Source organism: Takifugu rubripes, chromosome 22, assembly GCF_901000725.2.
Source record: "Takifugu rubripes chromosome 22, fTakRub1.2, whole genome shotgun sequence".
NCBI classification, from domain to species: domain Eukaryota; kingdom Metazoa; phylum Chordata; class Actinopteri; order Tetraodontiformes; family Tetraodontidae; genus Takifugu; species Takifugu rubripes.
In genome coordinates, this window is record NC_042306.1 from 11978561 (window position 1) to 11997048 (window position 18488).

General features: G+C 49.0%; 4 protein-coding genes across 12 annotated transcripts; 2 read left to right on the forward strand and 2 right to left on the reverse strand.

Annotated features, from left to right (window-relative positions):
• The first annotated feature begins 1955 nt into the window (after positions 1-1955).
• Positions 1956-4412, forward strand: LOC115247999 (complement factor H-like). Of its 2 annotated transcripts, none has more exons than XM_029831248.1 (8): positions 1956-2095; positions 2174-2365; positions 2721-2900; positions 2975-3166; positions 3432-3593; positions 3674-3768; positions 3912-3934; positions 4015-4412. In XM_029831248.1, the coding sequence occupies exons 1-8, from the start codon at positions 2041-2043 to the stop codon at positions 4151-4153; spliced, it is 1038 nt and encodes a 345-aa protein (XP_029687108.1). In that variant the 5' UTR covers positions 1956-2040; the 3' UTR covers positions 4154-4412. The 2 variants fall into 2 exon arrangements, with proteins under 2 accessions (XP_029687108.1, XP_029687109.1); XM_029831249.1 differs by having other exon boundaries at positions 3674-3844; positions 4015-4137.
• On the reverse strand, positions 4211-8703 carry zbtb41 (zinc finger and BTB domain containing 41). 2 transcript variants are annotated; one of them, XM_003975801.3, is made up of 10 exons: positions 8565-8702; positions 7015-8122; positions 6695-6902; positions 6359-6428; positions 6125-6272; positions 5876-6005; positions 5601-5803; positions 5408-5513; positions 5237-5325; positions 4211-5166 (listed from the first exon to the last, which is right to left on the reverse strand). In XM_003975801.3, the coding sequence occupies exons 2-10, from the start codon at positions 8099-8101 to the stop codon at positions 4559-4561; spliced, it is 2649 nt and encodes an 882-aa protein (XP_003975850.2). In that variant the 5' UTR covers positions 8102-8122; positions 8565-8702; the 3' UTR covers positions 4211-4558. The 2 variants fall into 2 exon arrangements, with proteins under 2 accessions (XP_003975850.2, XP_029687106.1); XM_029831246.1 differs by having other exon boundaries at positions 5408-5803; positions 8565-8703.
• A 711-nt stretch (positions 8704-9414) lies between these two features.
• Positions 9415-18268, forward strand: LOC101077138 (protein crumbs homolog 1-like). 7 transcript variants are annotated; one of them, XM_029831241.1, is made up of 11 exons: positions 9417-9834; positions 9947-10900; positions 11408-11958; positions 12048-12213; positions 12616-13522; positions 13598-13639; positions 13827-13946; positions 14020-14163; positions 16685-16784; positions 16869-16977; positions 18136-18268. In XM_029831241.1, exons 1-11 carry the CDS (start codon positions 9786-9788, stop codon positions 18153-18155), a joined length of 3162 nt encoding a protein of 1053 aa, XP_029687101.1. In that variant the 5' UTR covers positions 9417-9785; the 3' UTR covers positions 18156-18268. The 7 variants fall into 7 exon arrangements, 6 of the variants coding, with proteins under 6 accessions (XP_029687102.1, XP_029687101.1, XP_029687103.1 ...); XM_011616656.2 differs by having other exon boundaries at positions 9496-9605; positions 9729-9834; positions 16685-16977; XM_029831243.1 differs by lacking the exon at positions 14020-14163.
• On the reverse strand, positions 14463-16571 carry senp5 (SUMO specific peptidase 5). Its single transcript, XM_029831250.1, has 9 exons — positions 16457-16571; positions 16271-16376; positions 16046-16193; positions 15921-15968; positions 15734-15811; positions 15451-15588; positions 15279-15362; positions 15100-15150; positions 14463-15009 (listed from the first exon to the last, which is right to left on the reverse strand). Exons 1-9 carry the CDS (start codon positions 16473-16475, stop codon positions 14893-14895), a joined length of 789 nt encoding a protein of 262 aa, XP_029687110.1. The 5' UTR covers positions 16476-16571; the 3' UTR covers positions 14463-14892.
• Positions 18269-18488: the final 220 nt, after the last annotated feature.

Here is an 18488-nt window from a genome sequence, read left to right on the forward strand (position 1 = left end):
TTAGACACTGACCCAAACCACCAGGGGCAGAATAATCCCCTTGGGTACAGTCTGGGGTTTGAGGTAGTCTACCCTCATCCCTAAATAATAGCTCAGGAGTAATATATATGGGGGAAAAAAAATACTTCTGTGTGCTCCTGTTAATAGCGTAATGCTGAGTGAACTATGTTATGGGGTTATATTGTACTGATAGCTAAGGGGAATGCATTATTTCTTTTAATGTGTTTCATATAGAATGTTTGCTTTAAGAGGGGAGGAAATGTTATGTATTTTGGGATATAATTGGACCCGTAGTTGGCATGCATTGCGTGCATGGTGGGTGGTTCTGGGTGTGGTTGTCCATGGAAGTTCGCACGAGTATAACACGTGTTCAAGTCCTGATGAATAAATAAAAAGCTGTTCGAGCCAAGTCGTGGTCCCCGGATAATTGTTATCGTGCACAAGAGTGACGACATAACAATTTTCGTCAGGCTTGTAGCTTATTGTTACTGTCTCTTCTTTAAATAACAATTAGGAGCACTGGGCCGTGAAAAGCTGCAGAAATTCTGCATGACAGGATGCACAATAACATCTTCCTGCTATGCTTGCAAGAATATTTAACGCCTCTATTACAAAACTGTTTTTACTTGGCAATCAAGGCCTTGGGGACACGTAAACAAACAAGTTAGAATGTCGCTTTACGAAAATGTTTGCTGGATTTACACATTCGTTCTCCACCTCAAGGACCCCTAACATGTTTTCAGTCTGATGGGCGGCCCCCCTCCGAGGGGAGTGTTGATAAACGACCTCCGCGGCCTTCACGCATTAACTCCACTATCTAAACGTTTGTCGCTAAAGTCTTACCTTTGATAAATGGGCTGCGTCTTATAACTCGACATACGCCACAGATTTTGACAAGTAATGTGGAAAATAAACGGAGGGAAAACAATTTCCTGAATATAATCGACGCCCCGCCTTCCCATCATACTGGCGTCGTAATAAGCTGATCGCTCATTGGTTGTTTTGCTTTTGTCCTTTTTCGCTAAGCTTGTTGATTTTTATTGGGAAATGGCTAAAGGAAAATAACGTGAAACGAAAATGTATAAAACAAATGTTTCCTGTGAAACAAAAATTGAGAACTGAACTTCATGAGAATGGCGTTCATTGTTCGAGCGGGAGGCGCAACATTCGAGAGGATTGTGGGAAATGAAGTCCGGGGGCCTGTCAGTGTTGTCAGTTCGACGTACCAAGTGTATGAGAAATATTGTCTCAGCCAAACATTACCAGCCAAAAAAGAACAAAACGAATAAGCCGTATTTTAAATGAATTTTACGGAACGTAGATTTCTCATTTTGTGTTTGAGTTATCAGCTAGTAGTGAAATCTTGATTTTAAAAGGGAATTTTCCGGATTCCAGATAATGCTGTTCTTATCACTTAAAAGACGCTTTCAAATGAAACGTAAATTTCATGTTACAGTGTGAATCGCTAAAATTGTATTTAATTCTAAAAAGATACATTTTGCAGTTGTTAGTAATTCATACTGCATAACTTATTAGACATATATACTCATATATAAAATACCATTAATACATTTCAGGCGACTGTTGATGAGCAAATATGACGCTAGTTGAATTGAAACACTAGTCTGCATTTATTTATTTCTTGGGCTTTGCTCCAGACACCTCCTGGAGCTAAATCACACCATCTCACTCTGGTGTACACGTGCACAGGTGTTTTTGTATGCCTGTATTTTAGGCATGCAACTGCGTATATGACAGTCCAGAAAGTGAAGTCCGAATCTTCACCACAAATGAACCCTGAATCGAAAAAAAATTAAAAAAAATTAAAATGTGCCTTTTTAGTCAACTCTAGAATCAGTTAGATGTGACTGTAATCTGTTTGTTTTGGTTGTTGTTTATTGACTTCTGAGCAGCCGCATGATGAAAATCTCCTCATTCCCGCTAATGTTTACTATTTCTTAACCTTCTGGACAATTATTAACCGGTCCTGATTTGTTCTGAGCTCTTCGCCCTCGTTGTCTTGATTTAATCCTTGACAAAATGTTGGGGGCCCGTCTCGTATTTGGGCTCCTCTGGTTTCCAGGCCTGTTGAACGGTAGGAACTCTTTTGGCGTTTCATTTATTTTCACTTTTATTTCTCTAAAACTAGATCGAACATAATTTTGCTCTTTAGCACAGAAGGCTGGTCGGCCGTGTCAGCCTCCCAAGCTGGATGATGGGTATTTTGTGCCTCAGCAAACGACGTATCTCCATGAAGAGCAGATCACCTACACCTGTGAGATGGGACATAAGAGGGTGCTGGGTGGGTGGTGGGCCACCAGCAAATGTCTGGACGGCAACTGGTCCCACAATCCCCAGTGTATCAGTAAGTGACCCATTCATGATCTGTCCTCAGTGCTTCAGAAGCTTATTGTGAGATTTAGTGTCAAATTTGGACCACAAGAAAAAAGAAAATCCAGAAAATTGATCATTTTATATTTCTGGAGATGGCATCTCCATAAAATTAGACAGAAAATCACTTCTTTGCTTAAATGTAGAGCACTTAAATACTACCTGCTAACACAGCACATAATTAATACCTTATCGATGGATGTTTAGCAACTCTGACACCACAAATGTTGTCATTTGAGTTTGTAAAACTAGCTCTGGTGCTGGTTTCTCATGGATCCATCCTTGGACAAATCTGATGAGCATAACTCTCCTTTATCATCACTTCCCAGATGAAAACGATTGCGGTCCACCAACCATTCTCAACGGAAAATACAACAAAGACCCCATGGGTTGGTACGAGGAGGGTGATGTCATTAGGGTGACCTGCGACCCAGGACGCGAACACCAGGACAGAGTCGCCACGGCCAAGTGCATAAACGGAACCTGGTCCTCCATTCCGGTGTGTGTCAGTAAGTGTGCTGCCTGTCACAATCGTCCACCTGGACGCCTCATCCAGGTATCTGAACCGTCTGCTTGCTCACAGAAAGTCCAGAGGCGTGCCTACCGCCTCCCAAGATCCCTCATGGCATTATCATTGACGGGCCGTACAGAGACCTGTTTGAAGTGGATTCAAGTGTCAAGTACACGTGTGAAGACGGATACACTATCAAGGGAACGACCAGTGGAGACAAAATCTTCTGCATATCTGGAAATTGGACCGAAGTCCCAAAATGTAGTAAGTGAAATATGAAAAGAAATAACTAACAAAAGTTTTTAAAGGGTTCAGTTCTTTCATCTGGATTAAAGCCACAGGTCCATCCAGACAGCAGTCATTGTTAGGACGGAGGGTGTCCTTAAGGACACTAATGTCCTTGCTCATTTTAACAAGGGCCCGAGTGCTACTGGTTACTGTAAAGAGGTGCAGGTTCAACAGCCGTTTGTCATTTTCCGGTAAACATCCCAGATGGAATCAGCGATCAACCAGTTCTTTTCTTTTTCAGCTGTATCCTGTGGGACACATCCAGTAGTTATTAACGGCGTTCTAGTGCAGGTGACAAGATCATACCTGAGATACCAGTGTGTCCGCTATTATAAACTGGTCGGCCCCGACACTGTGTACTGTCGAAGCAGCGGCTTGTGGACGCAGGTCCCCGTGTGCGAAGGTGAACACCAGCCGCGTCTTGTGTGTGGTTTTACGCGTCTGCTGTAAAGGTCAACAGGTCATTTCCTGTTTTCTCTGCAGCTAACTACTGCCACTTGAACACGGCTTTGTATCCTGAGTTGGAAGATACGAACCATCACTTTTTGGATATCAACGAGATAAGGGATTTCAAATGTGTAAGTCAGGGATGGTGGACGGACCATTACTCCCGGGTTCAATGCACTAGCTCAAGGAACATAACCATATCCAATTGTAAGTAAAACTTTAGCGTTGAACATCAGCATCATTAGCATCGCTCATGGGTCCATTTTGTTTTCAGGTTGTGGCTGGTTCACACCGCAGGTAAGTCCTGAACAGATTTACACACACCAGTGTTGGTTCCCCTTTTGCACCAAAACCGCATTTTCCTTTTCCCTTCCCAGGGACTCTGCTAAAGCCAAATCTGCAGCCGTTCAAAACCGACGGGATGAGCCGGAATCTTGCCGACTTTTACCGAGCGAACCGCCGACGGGATGTGTGAATAAAGTTTTTGGCATCAAAGCTTATTTGAATTGTGTCTGAAGGTTTACAGCAGCAGTGTATTCTGGGAGGGAGGGGGACAGATTACAGATGAAAAACTTTACAGATTGGACCTTTAATGTAGTTGAGATGCTTTCGTACACGTTTACATTTAAATGAGACCACAGTTCACTAACTTTTACAAAAGTACGTTGTGCTTCCATTTTATTATTAATCTCGGACTTTCTGTTTGATTTTAATCAAAACAGCTTTAAATATTTATTGAAAGCGACAGATGTGAGGATTGAGACTATTTTCTACGAAAAATCGATTTTAAAGTCACCCGTTTACAAAAACATCTGTAACTTTAGTGTCATTAAAAGAGGAAACATGTTTGTAACATGTCGACCTTCGTAGTCGATGTTTCTCAACAAGTTAAAAGTGCTAAAATCCAGGGTGTTTCTGGGCTCAGCGCGTGTGGTCAGAGCTGGAGATGTTCTGCACGGATGTCGAATCCAGTCCCAGCAGCGTTCCCAGGTACGACTGATCCCGCTGGTCCATCACCTGCTCGGGCCTCGGGCCGTGGACGGAGCTGGTGGGCTGGCTGCCGAGCGCGTACTTCTCCAGGAATGCGAGCTCTGTGGCGGTCTGGTAGCCAGAGTTCTGCTGCCGCCCTCGAGTCTGCGCGTTCACGCCGCCGTGAGTCTGTGAGGAAAGCGGTGGCGCCGCCCTGTGGTCGCGCTGAGCTCTCACCGCTAACTGCACCGGGACTAAAGTCACGGGCACGCAGACGTTCGTGGGAGCAGACTTCGGCTCGCTGTCGTAAGACTTGGAGGGTTCCTCAAAGGGGGCGGGGGCCATTTTGTCGTCACCAAGCGCGGTCAGGGGTCGCTCCGTCAGACGAGCGCTGTGCACATGATCCAAGTGGTATTTGAGCTTGTCCTTCCTCTTAAAGGTGGAGGTGCAGTGGGGGCAGCTGAAGGGACGCGCGTCCGAGTGGATCACCATGTGCTTCGTCAGCGTCTTCTTGATGCGGAAGGTCTGGTTGCACTCCGGACACCTGTGGGGTTTCTCACCTGGCGAGAGAGCGGCGGCATAGCGTTAGCGGGGTTATCGCACCGAGCGGTTGCAGCAAGGTTTCCTCACCGGAGTGGGTCCGGAAGTGCATCTCCAGGCTGGACTTCCCTTTGAATTCCTTCTTGCAAACCTCACACTGATGCACGGCGGTTTTATACCTGTGAACGATTCTCTCGTTAAACATTTCAGAGACGGCGGCTAAACACGGAACTCGAGCGAGACGCGGGGGGAGACGCGTACTTCTGCCAGACTTTCTCGCCCAAATGAATGCTCTTGTAATGGACCGTCAGGTGATCGTGGCGCCGGAAGCACTTGCCGCATTCTTCGCACTGGTGGGCCTTCTCACCTGCGATCAGACCGGGTTGGTCAAACGCTGACTCCAATCGTCGTAAACAGGAAACAAGAACAGGTGAAACGACCACAGAAGCCGTACCAGAGTGGATCTTCTGATGCTTGGTCAGGTGGTCGTGGCGGATGAAGGTTTTCCCGCACTGGTCGCACTCGTAGCGTTTGTCGTCGTGGTGGACCCGGAGGTGGAGTCTGTAGGAGCTGCCGTGACGGAAGCTTTGGCCACAGATGCTGCACAGGTGAGGCTTCTCGCCGCTGTGGATCCTCAGGTGCTCCTTCAGCGTCGTCCTGTTGGGTGGTTTGTCCTGCGGATCAGTGCGTCTACACGCAGAAAAGGTGCGGGGGCGGAGCAACTCTCACCTCTCCCTCACTGATTTCCCACAGACGAAGCAGGTCCACTTCCTCTTGCCTCCGTGCGTGCACTCGATGTGCCTCTTTCTGTTGCCCGTGTCGTTAAACTGCCGCCCACAGATCTCGCAGGGGAAAGGACCTACAGAGAAAACAGCAGTGCCACTGTGAATTTAGCTGGACAACTGCAGCCACGTTTGACCTGGATTATGCAGCACGTATAATGAGTTACAGCTGTTAGATTTGTCATAATCCTGTCACCTAAGTGGAACTTTTCCTGGTGCTTCAACCTGGCAAACCTGGACTTGAAGTACTCGTCGCAGAGGGAGCACTTGAAGGGCCGATCCTGGGTGTGGAGGATCATGTGCTCCTGCAGGTGAGGCCTCCGGGTGAAGGTCTTCAGGCAGATCTGATCCAGGACGATCAAAGTACGGGTCATGCAGTCGTGTTCCCATAAAGAAAACTGGGTTTCAGAAGGATGGAACTGGGTCTTACGCCACATTTCCAGCCGTCGCTCTTCTTCTTCCGCTTGGTAAGAAACTCCTGAACGTGTTCTGGGTGAAACCTGGCGAGAAAGTGAAAATACGTCCAAGTCACGTGTGCTTACAACAGATTATAGCTAAAATGAACAGATATGAGATCAGAAAGTAATGCAGATGCATTCTATTCTTCTGTCTGACTCACTGCTGTCATTTTGGTAGGTGCTAGCTTAGCGTAGCCACTGGTGTTACACTGACTGGGGCAGCTTTCATCAAAAGATGGTGAAATCAGTATAAAACCAGAACGGCTAAAAAAAGAGAGGCATGCTGATGTTGTGTTGAGCTGTTTCACCTCTTGACGTGCTTGGAGAGGGTTTTCTTGCTGGCGTGGAGTTTGCTACAGATGGGGCAGGTGTGCTCCTTCTTCTGGAAGGGCTCGTCGCTGCTGTGCTTCTTCTTGTGGAAAGTCAGGTTGGACTTGGTGGAGTAGCGCTGAAGACAGATGTCACACTGGAACGGCTTCTCTCCCGTGTGCACTCTGGTGTGGCTCTGATACTTCCCTACAGGATGGTGCAGTGACTTCTTTATTATTTTTCACATGAAAAAAAATGACTTTTTCTTTGAGAAAACAACAAAAGCTGAACCGATCGACTGTGGACGGGACTGCCCCACCTGCACGGTCGAAGGATTTGTCGCATTTGGGGCACTTGAGAGTCTTCTTGTTGGAGGTTTGGATGATGACAGGAGCCAGACCCTCGGGGTAAACTGGACTCTGAGTAGCACTTCCTGTCGCCGCCGCTCGCGTCTCCACCTCTGGGACAGTCTGGTGGTCGGCCTCGATCTCATCCGAACGCGGTTGACCCTCCGGCTTGTCTGCCATGCACGCTTCCTCTTCATTGACCCCTCCCTCGTCCTCGTCCGCACCAGCCGGCTCCTGAGCAGCCGTGGCGACCACCATCTGCTGTTCAGGTGTTGCCGCAGCGCTTTCTCTTTTCTCAGGGGCGCTCGTAGGGCACCCCACGCTGCTTCTCTGAAAGTTGGCGGGTGTTCTCCTCCGAGTTGATCTCCGCGTGGCCGCGGTCGTCTCCTCCATGGTCTCCTGGTAGACATCGGCGTGACCCTCGGCCGACTGGCTCCGCGGGGAGTTTGAGGTGTTCACCTGGCCGCTGCCAGTGGAGCACAGAGAATCTGGGCTGTGGATGTCTGCTGATTCACAGGTCTTGTCCACCTCACGACCCCCGATCCCACCCTCTTCCTGAATCACTCGCACCGGGTCACTCGCTCCAGACAGGAGCTTCACCACATCCATCATGTCCAAGAATCGGGCCGCTCGGATCAGCGCCGGGAGATCCTTTTCCATAATAAAACACTGGGACGTGTATAAAAGTTCAAGCAGTTGCTGGAATACAGAGTCCTCCACATGATCCAGGGACACCTGTGCTGCTGTGGGGTTTTTGGAAAGCTCTGCATGGAAGTAGCTGCTGCCGTGGGCCAGGACGACCTTGTGAGCGCTGTAGAGATTCCCTCCCACAGACACCATCACATCACAGAACTGCCGCCTTGTCTGGTCCTCCTTCAGGAACTTGAGCAGATTCTGGCCCTGCTGCGACATCGTGAGATGTCTGATTTTTAAGGGGTGTTCTGGGGCAGTCCCAGTGGTCGGTAGGACCCCGGGGTCCACCTCTGCAGCACAATCACTTCTAGTTCCATCCTGCCCGCAGGGTTTGGAACTCAGAGGACTATTACGCCGTTTCTTCATAGTTCTGGTCTACATGGAATCCTTTAAAACAGAAGAAAACAAACAAGATTACAGCTAGTTTAGATAGTCTTTCTTATCTATTTTCGTCAGGCTTGTAGCTTATTGTAACTGTCTCTTCTTTAAATAACAATTAGGAGCACTGGGCCGTGAAAAGCTGCAGAAATTCTGCGTGACAGGATGCACAATAACATCTTCCTGCTATGCTTGCAAGAATATTTAACGCCTCTATTACAAAACAGTTTTTACTTGGCAATCAAGGCCTTGGGGACACGTAAACAAACAAGTTAGAATGTCGCTTTCCGAAAATGTTTGCTGGATTTACACATTCGTTCTCCACCTCAAGGACCCCTAACATGTTTTCAGTCTGACGGGCGGCCCCCCTCCGAGGAGAGTGTTGACAAACGACCTCCGCGGCCTTCACGCATTAACTCCACTATCTAAACGTTTGTCGCTAAAGTCTTACCTTTGATAAATGGGCTGCGTCTTATAACTCGACATACGCCACAGATTTTGACAAATAATGTGGGAAATAAACGGAGGAAAAACAATTTCCTGAATATAATCGACGCCCCGCCTTCCCATCATACTGGCGTCGCAATAAGCTGATCGCTCATTGGTTGTTTTGCTTTTGTCCTTTTTCGCTAAGCTTTTGATTTTTATTGGGAAATGGCTAAAGGAAAATAACGTGAAACGAAAATGTATAAAACAAATGGATAAGTTTTATCATTGAAATGTTTCGTGTGAAACAAAAATTCAGAACTGAACTTCATGAGAATGGCGTTCATTGTTCGAGCGGGAGGCGCAACATTCGAGAGGATTGTGGGAAATGAAGTCCGGGGGCCTGTCAGCGTTGTCAGTTCGACGTACCAAGTGTATGAGAAATATTGTCTCAGCCAAACATTACCAGCCAAAAAAGAGAGAAAAGAACAAAACGAATAAGCCGTATTTTAAATGAATTTTACGGAACATAGATTTCTCATTTTGTGTTTGATTTATCAGCTAGTAGTGAAATCTTGATTTTAAAAGGGAATTTTCTGGATTCCAGATAATGCTGTTCTTATCACTTAAAAGACGCTTGAAACGTAAATTTCACGTTACAGTGTGAATCGCTAAAATTGTATTTAATTAAAGATACATTTTACAGTTGTTAGTAATTCATACTGCATAACTTATTAGACATATATACTCATATATAAAATACCATTAATACATTTCAGGCGACTGTTAATGAGCGAATATGATGCTAGTTGGATTGAAACACGAGTCTGCATTTATTTATGGGCTTTGCTCCAGACACCTCCTGGAGCTAAATCACACCATCTCACTCTGGTGTACACGTGCACAGGTGTTTTTGTATGCCTGTATTTGAGGCATGCAACTGCGTGATGTTGGCTCTCGTTCCTCTGTTTCCAGGTAAACCATGTCTGTGTCGGTTAGGAAATATTTGTAGCGGCTCTAATTACCATCCCGGATGAACCCTTCCCTTCCCCAACACATTTAATGTGTAAGTCTATTAGCTTAATCCCTCTATCTGGCTTGCTGGGGGCCAAGAGAAGCACTTAAGCCAGTGCGCACATGCACAGATGAGGAGAGCTGGAGATGAAGCTGCACATGTTGATATTCCCAGTGTGACTGGAGATGAAGACATTTCTAAACCTATGCTTTTGAGAACTGGATAAGGAGGATGTTGAGGTTCAGCGTGCATGTGTGGATGTTCTGGACGTTGTGCTCAGGTAAAGATCGTCAGCAGAGGTATTTAGTAACCGACCTGCTGTTGCTTTTGTGCAGTTTTCCCAGGGGATTGTTTACCTGTGCCGGCTGATGGATTCTTTTTCCTCTCTTAAGGTGCTTTCTGCAGAGACCTCATCAGTGGGTGTGAACAGCAGCCGTGCCAAAACGGTGGCGTATGTGAGAGCCACGGCGAAGGTTTCACATGCCTTTGCTCCCAGCAAAGCCGAAACGGGCGTCTCTATGGGGGTGCGACGTGCGCCACCGTCCTTACGGGCTGCGATGGGAACAGGTGCGAGAATGGGGGGATTTGCGCGCCGTTGTTCATCAATAATCAGCACGCTCACGCGTGCAGCTGCCTGGCTGGCTTCGCAGGTCCGAACTGTGAGACCACGACTGTGTTCTCGTTCGAGTCCCGAGGCTACATGTACGTGGAGACCCAGCCACGAGGCCCGGAGGCTCCGGTGAATGTAACGTTTGACTTCAGGTCGGAGGGACCTGTTGGGACTCTGGTCCAGCACAGAGTGGACGACCTGGTCCTCAGCATCGAGCTGTGTGACGGACATCTGTGTCTCCGCAGCCTGAGGGGTCAAGGATCCGGCACCCTGGTTCAACAGCTGCCCGAGTTCTTGTCTGACAGCAGGTGGCACAGGGTGGAAGCCTCATTGGGCGGCGTGTTCAGCTTCATCAGGCTGATCTGCACGGGACAGAACTGCACCGGATTCTCTGGAGCTGAGGTCCAGCTGCGCCGGCCCCCAAACGTGGTCCCTGAACCAGGAGCTGCTCGCCAGAGCCTCTTCATAGGAGGGGGCCGCAGGGGTTGGGACGGAGCTGAGAGCCCACCGGGCTTCCTGGGCTGCTTCAGAGACGTGCTCGTGGACTCGCACCTGGTGGTGCCGGGGGTGGCGTCCGAAGGTTCTGACGTCCAGGCGAACGTCACCGTGGGATGCAGCGACAGAGACAAGTGTGAAGAGAGCCCGTGTCAGAACCGAGGCCGCTGCGTGAGTCAGGGATGGAGGAGCTACCTGTGTGAATGCATCAGGCCACACGAGGGCCACGACTGCGGGGAGGGTAAAACACACACACACACACACACACACACACACACACACACACACACACACACAGGAAAACACGTGTATCTGCAGCATTCAAGGGGCAGAAGAATCACGTGTATTCCCATTTTCAGTTAGAGGAGAAAGACATGACGTCGATAAGAGCCGCTCTGCCTCGATGAAAATAAACATCTGGATTTAACTCGACCCCAAAGACAAACTTAAGCTGCACCTCTAAAAAGGGCTTAACGTTAATTTAGCTAAAGCTAAAAGTTACCATAGCTACGGAGAAATCACCCATCAGGATGATTAAGTCGGTCTGAAGCGATTACAGTCGTAGTGGAAATAGCACAGAGTGATGCGGGTACGGATAGAAAGCACACCTTGTTAGTCAGCCTGAGCTGACCCGGCCCGGCCCAGGCCGCTAACACGACCGCGGTGAACCCACATCATCCGTAGACGTCATTACTCAGGCTAACAGTTGATCCCAATGACCTTTTCTTTCTCTCCTCCGGGGAGGCAGAGTACATCACTGCCAGGTTTGGGAACAAAAGCCTGGAGAGCTACGCGTTGTTCTCGTTGGACGACGACCCGGGTGACGCCGCCACCGTGTCCATGTTCATCCGCACCAGACAGCCCAGTGGCCTGCTCCTCATCCTGGCCAACAGCACCAGCCAGTACCTGCGTCTGTGGCTGGAAGAGGGCAGGGTCAAAGTTCAGGTCAACACCTTCGAGACCTTCGTCGGCAGGGGCCTGGTCAGTGACGGCCATTTCCACCTGGTGTCTCTGAGGCTGGACGCCACTGAGGCCGTCCTGTTCCAGGCGGCCCAGAACCAGGGCTCGCTGCAGATCCGGCCCATCCAGGCCCAGAGCGGGGACCAGGTGTTCGTCGGGGGCCTGCCGGACTCCAGGGCCACGGCCGTGTTCGGCGGCTACTTCAAAGGGTGCTTCCAGGATCTGAGGATCAACAGCAAGCGGCTGCAGTTCTTCCCCATGGCGGCGCCAGTGGACTCACACAGGCTGGAGAGACTGAGCAGCGTCGCGCGAGGATGCAGCGGCGACGACGCCTGCGCCGTGAGCACCGCCAGTCTGTGCCGCGCTGACGTTCCCTTCCCATCCCCGGTCTGACATTTCTCTCTCTGGGCTGATTTCTGTCCCCCCAGGTCAACCCCTGCCTCAACGGCGGGGTGTGTTACTCCATGTGGGATGATTTCGTCTGCAACTGCCCCCCCAACACCGCAGGGCAGCGCTGCGAGGAGGTGAAATGGTGCGAGCTGTCTCCCTGCCCCGACACCGCTGCGTGCCAGCTGCGCTCTCGGGGCTTCGAATGTGAGTGTCCCGGGACCAGGAGCTGCCCCTCTGAGAGGGAAAGGTTGTGTTTAAAAATACACTGGGATGGATTTGAGGCAGGAATAGAGCGCCGCGAGCAGCCACGCCGCCCATTCCCGTCCCTGAAACGGCTCTTATACCTGCCGACGCCGCCTGTGATTAATAACAGCGTGGCTGGTTACAGGAGGGGACAGACTAAGACATGTTAATCCCCTAGATTACGTCTGCAGCCACATGTCTGGGACGATGATGTCACATGTCCACACACACATGCAGGACAATGGGGGAGTTGATCGGGTGGTTCTGTAGGACATTATAACATCGTTCTTGGACACCTGTCTTGAAAATCCCAGCAGGAAGTCCAATATTCCCTTGAAATGACTGGGTTCCTTTTCTTTTCAGGTTTGTCCAACGTGACCTTTCGGGTTGGGAGTAGCGTTTTATCCTACCGGAGCAACGGGCGGATCCATCGACGGCTCCACAGCGTCTCCCTCAGCTTCCGCACGAGACAGCCAAACGCCACGTTGCTTCATGCGCGCAAGGACTCGGACCATCTCACAGTCTCCCTGCTGGACTCACGCCTGCTGGTGGAGCTCCAGGCTGGGACCGACCAGGTGACGCTCCGAAGCCGGACTCTGCTCTCTGATGGACGGTGGCACCGCGTGGAGCTCCGCCTGGAGAACCAGATACCCCCCACTTCCTGTTGGGTCATGGCTGCGGACGGAGACGAGGAAGAGAGGAACTCCTCTGGATCGTCGGTAGGAGCTCTGGAGTTCCTCAAGGGGGGTGCAGACGTCTTCCTGGGGGGCATGAGCTTGGATGCTGGGGCGGCGTTCTCGGGTTGCCTTGGGCCGGTGGAGATCGGAGGCCTTCCTCTTCCGTTCCATCATGACACAGAGCTGAAGCTCCCCAGACCTCAAGAGGAGCTGTTCACCATGCTGCACAGCAACGCGGCCCCTCGGCACGGCTGCTGGGGGGCCAGCGTGTGTGCCCCCGGCCCCTGTGAGAACAACGCTGCATGTGAGGACCTGTTCGACCTGCACCGCTGCAGGTGCACGCCCGGGTGGACCGGCCCGTTGTGCCAGGAGTCGACCGACCACTGCGTCTCCGGCCCGTGCGTCCACGGAAACTGCACCAACCGTCCCGGGAGGTTCGAGTGCGCGTGCGAGCCCGGCCACCGTGGCGAGCGCTGCGAGGTCGAGGTGGACGTGTGTGAAGACAGCAAGTGTGTGAACGGAGCCACGTGCCTCAAGGGGTTCCAGAGCTACTCGTGCCTCTGCCCTCAGAACCTGACGGGTCAGTACTGCAGGTGGGTGCGTCCACGGGTCTTTTCCATCAGGTTCTCACCTGGAGCTCCACTGATTTTTAAACTGGTCTCTTTCAGCGAGAAGGTCCCCGACATTCCCTGGTACATTGAGATCAACCCGTAAGTGATCCATCAACACTCTAATGGGGGTGGTCCGAGACCCAGTCCTCAAGGGTCCTGATCCAGCTGGAGTTTCTGTCAGAGGAGACAGAAACTCCAGCTTGATTCTGGCTCTTCCGGACCTGGTGTAGACATCACTGTCTCACGGATTCAATAGCAGGTCCACTCACCGCCGCCTTGTGTCCAGGCTTCCTCGGCTGCCGGCGTCTCCCTGCAGGGGCGCGCGGTGGAACTACAGCTGTTTTAACGGAGGGAACTGCTCCGACCTGGACGGCTGCGACTGCCGGCCTGGTTTTACAGGACACTGGTAGGTCACGTCTCCTTGTCTGTAAATGCAGCGTCCGTCAGCACAAGCCAGTCGATCCCGCTTGTGATTCCAGGTGCGAGAAGGACGTGGACGAATGTGCTTCGGACCCGTGCATGAACGGAGGCTTCTGCCTCAACTACGTGAACAGCTTCGAGTGCGCGTGTGACCTGAACCACTCGGGGATCCACTGCCAAATGGACGTCAGCGACTTCTACCTGTACGTGTTCTTGAGCCTGTGGCAGAACCTCTTCCAGCTGATGTCCTACCTCATGATACGCCTGGATGATGAACCAGAGATCGATCTGGGCTTCCAGCTGGATTAACCCCCCCCCCCCCCAGCACTGACTGATGTCATAGAAACCTGTCTAAGAATGGCTGGTACACATTTATCAAACGACATGACTGTTTTTAATGTGGTTCTCATAATGAAAACCAGATATTATTTTGTTCCGTGCCTTAAATGAAGACGTTTGTTTGGATCAAAGAGGTTATTTAAGTGATGAGCGACTCAGCAGCTGCTGTATTCATATCAGAACAAGAATCTAGGTGCATCTTTATTCACGGATGCTGAAATTTACTGTATGTAGCCGATGTCAGAGAGTAGGAAAGAATATAAAAGTGGTGAAACCTTTGCAGTTTATGTCACAGAAAGATATCCTTTCCCACACAAAAGAAAGTTCTATAAAAACAAAATATGCAGGTCCAAGATCCGCCGACACGGTCAGAGCAGATGCCGAAATGAAACTTGCACGCGCACGGATGGGATACTTTAAACCGAAAAACAAGTCCACATGAACAGGAAATTCAATAAATAAGGCTGGGTTCATCATTGGTCTGATATAATGATCATGGGTGCACCTGCCCAGCAGGCACGTGCACGCACACGTGTGTGAGCGTCAAAATCGAGTCAGTTTTCACATTCAGCCAGACGCAGCACAACCTCTCTTCAGTCCTGCAGGTGGATCTTGCAGTCACACAGCTCCTTGTAGATTCTCTTGCGTATCTTTGGTATGTCCCGCTGTGAGAAGTTCAGAGGTTTTCCCAGCGTCAGGCATCGAGAATACTGGGAAAGACGCATTTAACGGTGAGGGCAGCTCGAATGAGTAAAAAAAATAAATATATATATATATGAGTGAAGAGCTGATGTCTGTACCTCGAGGACAAAAACGCCGCAGTCGTTCTCGTTGCTCTGTTGCGGTATTTCCTGTGTTGGACAGCAGGGGGCGACAAAACACCACTTTAACTCAGCCGTCCTCCATATTGCATTAGAAAGTTCCCTAATGTAGCAGATTCATGTCAGAGAAGGCAGAAGTGGCTGAACAATTGCTGCACCTCATCAAAGGAGACCGTCCAGCCGTTTTCAAAAGCCGTCTGCTTCCTCTCTTTTGCTTCCGTCATCAAGTATTTCAGGACATTCTGGTAAAAGTGAAGCATAACACGGATAAAATGAATGAAAGTAAAAGGAACCAAAGCGTCGGACAAAACCACATAAACATGTCGTTACCCTGGCGACCTTCTGCAGAGCGTTCCCCTGAGAGTCGTAGAGACAGATCCTCTTTCTGATGTTGTCGGCTGCCACCAGACACCAGTGGACCTCCAGGTGGACGGGCACCAGCAGCAAACTCTTGGAAAACAAATCCACCTGCAAAAAGTGTGAGTTGCATTTAAAACCTCGGCGCCACTAGACATTCAATAATTTTCAAGATGCGTCCTATGGATTTCAGGGAAATCTTCCCATAATCAATAAGAGTAGCAGCTAAATGAGAGCTTTGATTGGATCACCTGACCTGCTTCGTCCATCTCTTTACTCCATCGTATCCTTTAGTCATCAGCTGTCTGTGGAAGAAGCTGTTGAGGAAATGGACCTAAAAGAGGAAGAAAATGCAGTTTTATTAAACCAAAACGATTTGATGACATCAGATTGTGACATCATCAGGTCCGTTCATTACTGACATAGGCAGCACTGAATTTTACCTCGTGATTGGCAGAATCCATCATCAGCTCCCCGTACATGTTCATCACCTGAAGCAGAAACAAGCCAACAATGACACTCTGCTAAACCGCGCACGTTACCACATGGATGCGAACGCTGCGTCAACCTGATCATTGAGCCAGTTCTGATCAGCCAGCGTACACAGGTCGTCCAGGGTCAGCGTGTGTTTCTTGTAGACCACCTGAAAGGAGGGCACCGAGTTCTGAACGACCGCAGTTCGGTATCTGTCAACCTCCGGAAAGATGGAGTTTTTGCTGCAATTTGGGGGAATAAAATCCAGTCAATTTGAAGTAAATGCCTCATCAATCGACTTCTGTCCTCCACAACAGACCTGTTGCTGAAATCCATGTTAAACGTCCTCCTCAGGTGTTTAAGCACATCCGTTTTCTGTAGAGGGATGAAACTTCCATACATTCTATAGAAGTTATCAAGAAACTCTACAGAAACGTGGAAATACTGTCACTTCAAACAGCTAGAAAAGGCAGACTTTTCAAATGACAAATGAAAGAATACCCACCATGGATGTCCTTCTTCATCACTTCTAGGTTAGGTTCGGTCTGAATGGATGCAGGGTGAACGGCTATTGTGCTGTCGGCCTCGACTCTTTCAGACAGTTCCAGTTTCCTTGTTTCCTTTACACGTGAAGCCAACGCACAAGCTGTAACTGTATCTATTCTTGCTTGGACACCCTGAGAAAGTTCTGTACTTTTACCGACTCCTGCTGAACCTTCTGTTCTCGCTGCAGGCGCAGAAGAACCCCCCTGTGGAACTGCGTTCTGGAGGAAACTGGAACTTGGACAGCCAGACTGACACCCCCTCTGCCTTTTCTGTGTCTTCACACTGAGGTGGGAACTGCTACAACACACCTGTTTCTTTGCACGGAACAAAGCAAAGTTGTATTTCTTTTGCCGCTTTCTCCACATCCAAAGCTGCAGTTTAAAGTACAATCGCCTCTTGGTCCGCCGGGTGAAATGGGACACTCCTCTGATCGAAGACATCAGTTCCTTTCTTCGCTTGAGACATTTCCGCTCTTTGCCGGTGAGTCTGTGCTGGGTGCATTTGTGCATCTTGCCTTAATGCATAAATTCGTGGGAATCCTTTCAGCTACTGGAGAGATGTGCTGAGGTGAAAGCTTCATTTGCAAGACTGCTAAAGCCTTGGTGATAACATCCGTTTCCAGGCCACGGCCTATATTTATTTGGAGAAGAGGGAAAATATAACGATATGCAAATTTAAACATTATACTTGTCGTCTACGATATATTCTATACGACGGCTGTAACGAAATAATAAAACACTCCTCTGCAACTACTAGTTGATGGTTTACCTCGATGCACATTGTCATGAATACATACAAAGGATAATGCATTGTTTTTTATTCATATGACACTTCTGCTTAGTTAGCAAACATGGACATGCACGCCGCGGCCACGAGCACTTCCTTACCGCGTCGTTGTTGTCAAACTTCAGAGGCAGGAGAAATATTATAGCGCTACAGTTACGACGACTAATCTCTGCAAAAATCAAACGCTGTTTCATATAAAATATCATGCTTCGCCAACTGGCTGTGTTATCAACAACACACCAATCGCACCATCAACTCAAGCCAAACCCAGTCGCATATTTTATACGTCACTATTGTTGAAGGTCGTACCGAAAACCGGCGAGGCCAAAAAGGACGAAAGGCGAAACACGTAGGAGAACCGTTTTACATGTTCTTAAGGCGAGCAGCAGGCAGGTCAGGATAGCACGTAGAAAGAAATAATGTTTTTAAATCACGTCACTTTTGCCCTAAAGATTATTTACTTAACTGTTTCTATTTTTTAAAAGTTTGAAATAAATTAAATGGATCATTACAAATGTCTATAAAATGTCATACACTTCATTCAAACTTCCAAAAAGCCACAAATTAAATACTTTTAAAATCTATTTTAGTTGTCTGAACATTTCTTCTTTTAGTGGGATTAGGAGATAAAATCAATTGAGGTTGCTGTTGGTGTCATTTGTCATCGCTTTACTGCTAACATCCGTTTGAGGAAAACAACCAACATTTCACTTGAACTGATCTAATCAGAAGGCTTATCTCCCCTCGTATCCTGGTCATGTCCCGGATCGACATGTACGTAGTTCATCATAGAGCAAATATGGGGGCAGCAGAAGTGACTCTCCTCCTCCTTCAAATATGTCCCCCCTGCAGGCAAATGTCCTCTTCGCTGAGGTGTCATTGAGCAAGTCGGCCCCCCATCGTCACCGAGGTCCTGCAGCTGCAGCTCTGACCTTCACAAACAAAGACAGCTGCTTATTTGGATGTTTTGACGTGAAACCCTATATGGTCAGTCAAAAAACATCCTTTTTTTTTTTTGAATGAAACCTATAGACTTGGGAGGGGGGGAGTAACCTACCATTGATTTAAACTAAAGATAAGTTGTCCCATACCAGACTTTGTCTGACAGAATTTGTTTTGGCAAAAATCCTAAAAGTGGGCTACAGCACCATGTGACGCATGAACCAGGAGGGATGCCTCCGATGTTTGACTTGGCTCCGTTTCCC

Coding starts and splice junctions, on each gene's coding strand:
- LOC115247999 (XM_029831248.1), top strand. CDS start 2,041: ATGTTGGGGGCCCGTCTCGTATTTGGGCTCCTCTGGTTTCCAGGCCTG. Junction 2,366..2,720: donor CCACAATCCCCAGTGTATCA/GTAAGTGACCCA, acceptor ATCACTTCCCAG/ATGAAAACGATTGCGGTCCA. Junction 3,594..3,673: donor GCAGGTCCCCGTGTGCGAAG/GTGAACACCAGC, acceptor TTTTCTCTGCAG/CTAACTACTGCCACTTGAAC.
- zbtb41 (XM_029831246.1), bottom strand. CDS start 8,101: ATGAAGAAACGGCGTAATAGTCCTCTGAGTTCCAAACCCTGCGGGCAG. Junction 6,273..6,358: donor GCGACGGCTGGAAATGTGGC/GTAAGACCCAGT, acceptor GTCCTGGATCAG/ATCTGCCTGAAGACCTTCAC. Junction 5,326..5,407: donor GGCGAGAAAGTCTGGCAGAA/GTACGCGTCTCC, acceptor AATCGTTCACAG/GTATAAAACCGCCGTGCATC.
- LOC101077138 (XM_011616656.2), top strand. CDS start 9,786: ATGTTGAGGTTCAGCGTGCATGTGTGGATGTTCTGGACGTTGTGCTCA. Junction 9,835..9,946: donor GTTCTGGACGTTGTGCTCAG/GTAAAGATCGTC, acceptor TCCTCTCTTAAG/GTGCTTTCTGCAGAGACCTC. Junction 11,959..12,047: donor GCGGCGACGACGCCTGCGCC/GTGAGCACCGCC, acceptor CTGTCCCCCCAG/GTCAACCCCTGCCTCAACGG.
- senp5 (XM_029831250.1), bottom strand. Junction 15,363..15,450: donor CTCTGCAGAAGGTCGCCAGG/GTAACGACATGT, acceptor CACTTTTACCAG/AATGTCCTGAAATACTTGAT. Junction 15,010..15,099: donor GCGGCGTTTTTGTCCTCGAG/GTACAGACATCA, acceptor CGTCTTTCCCAG/TATTCTCGATGCCTGACGCT.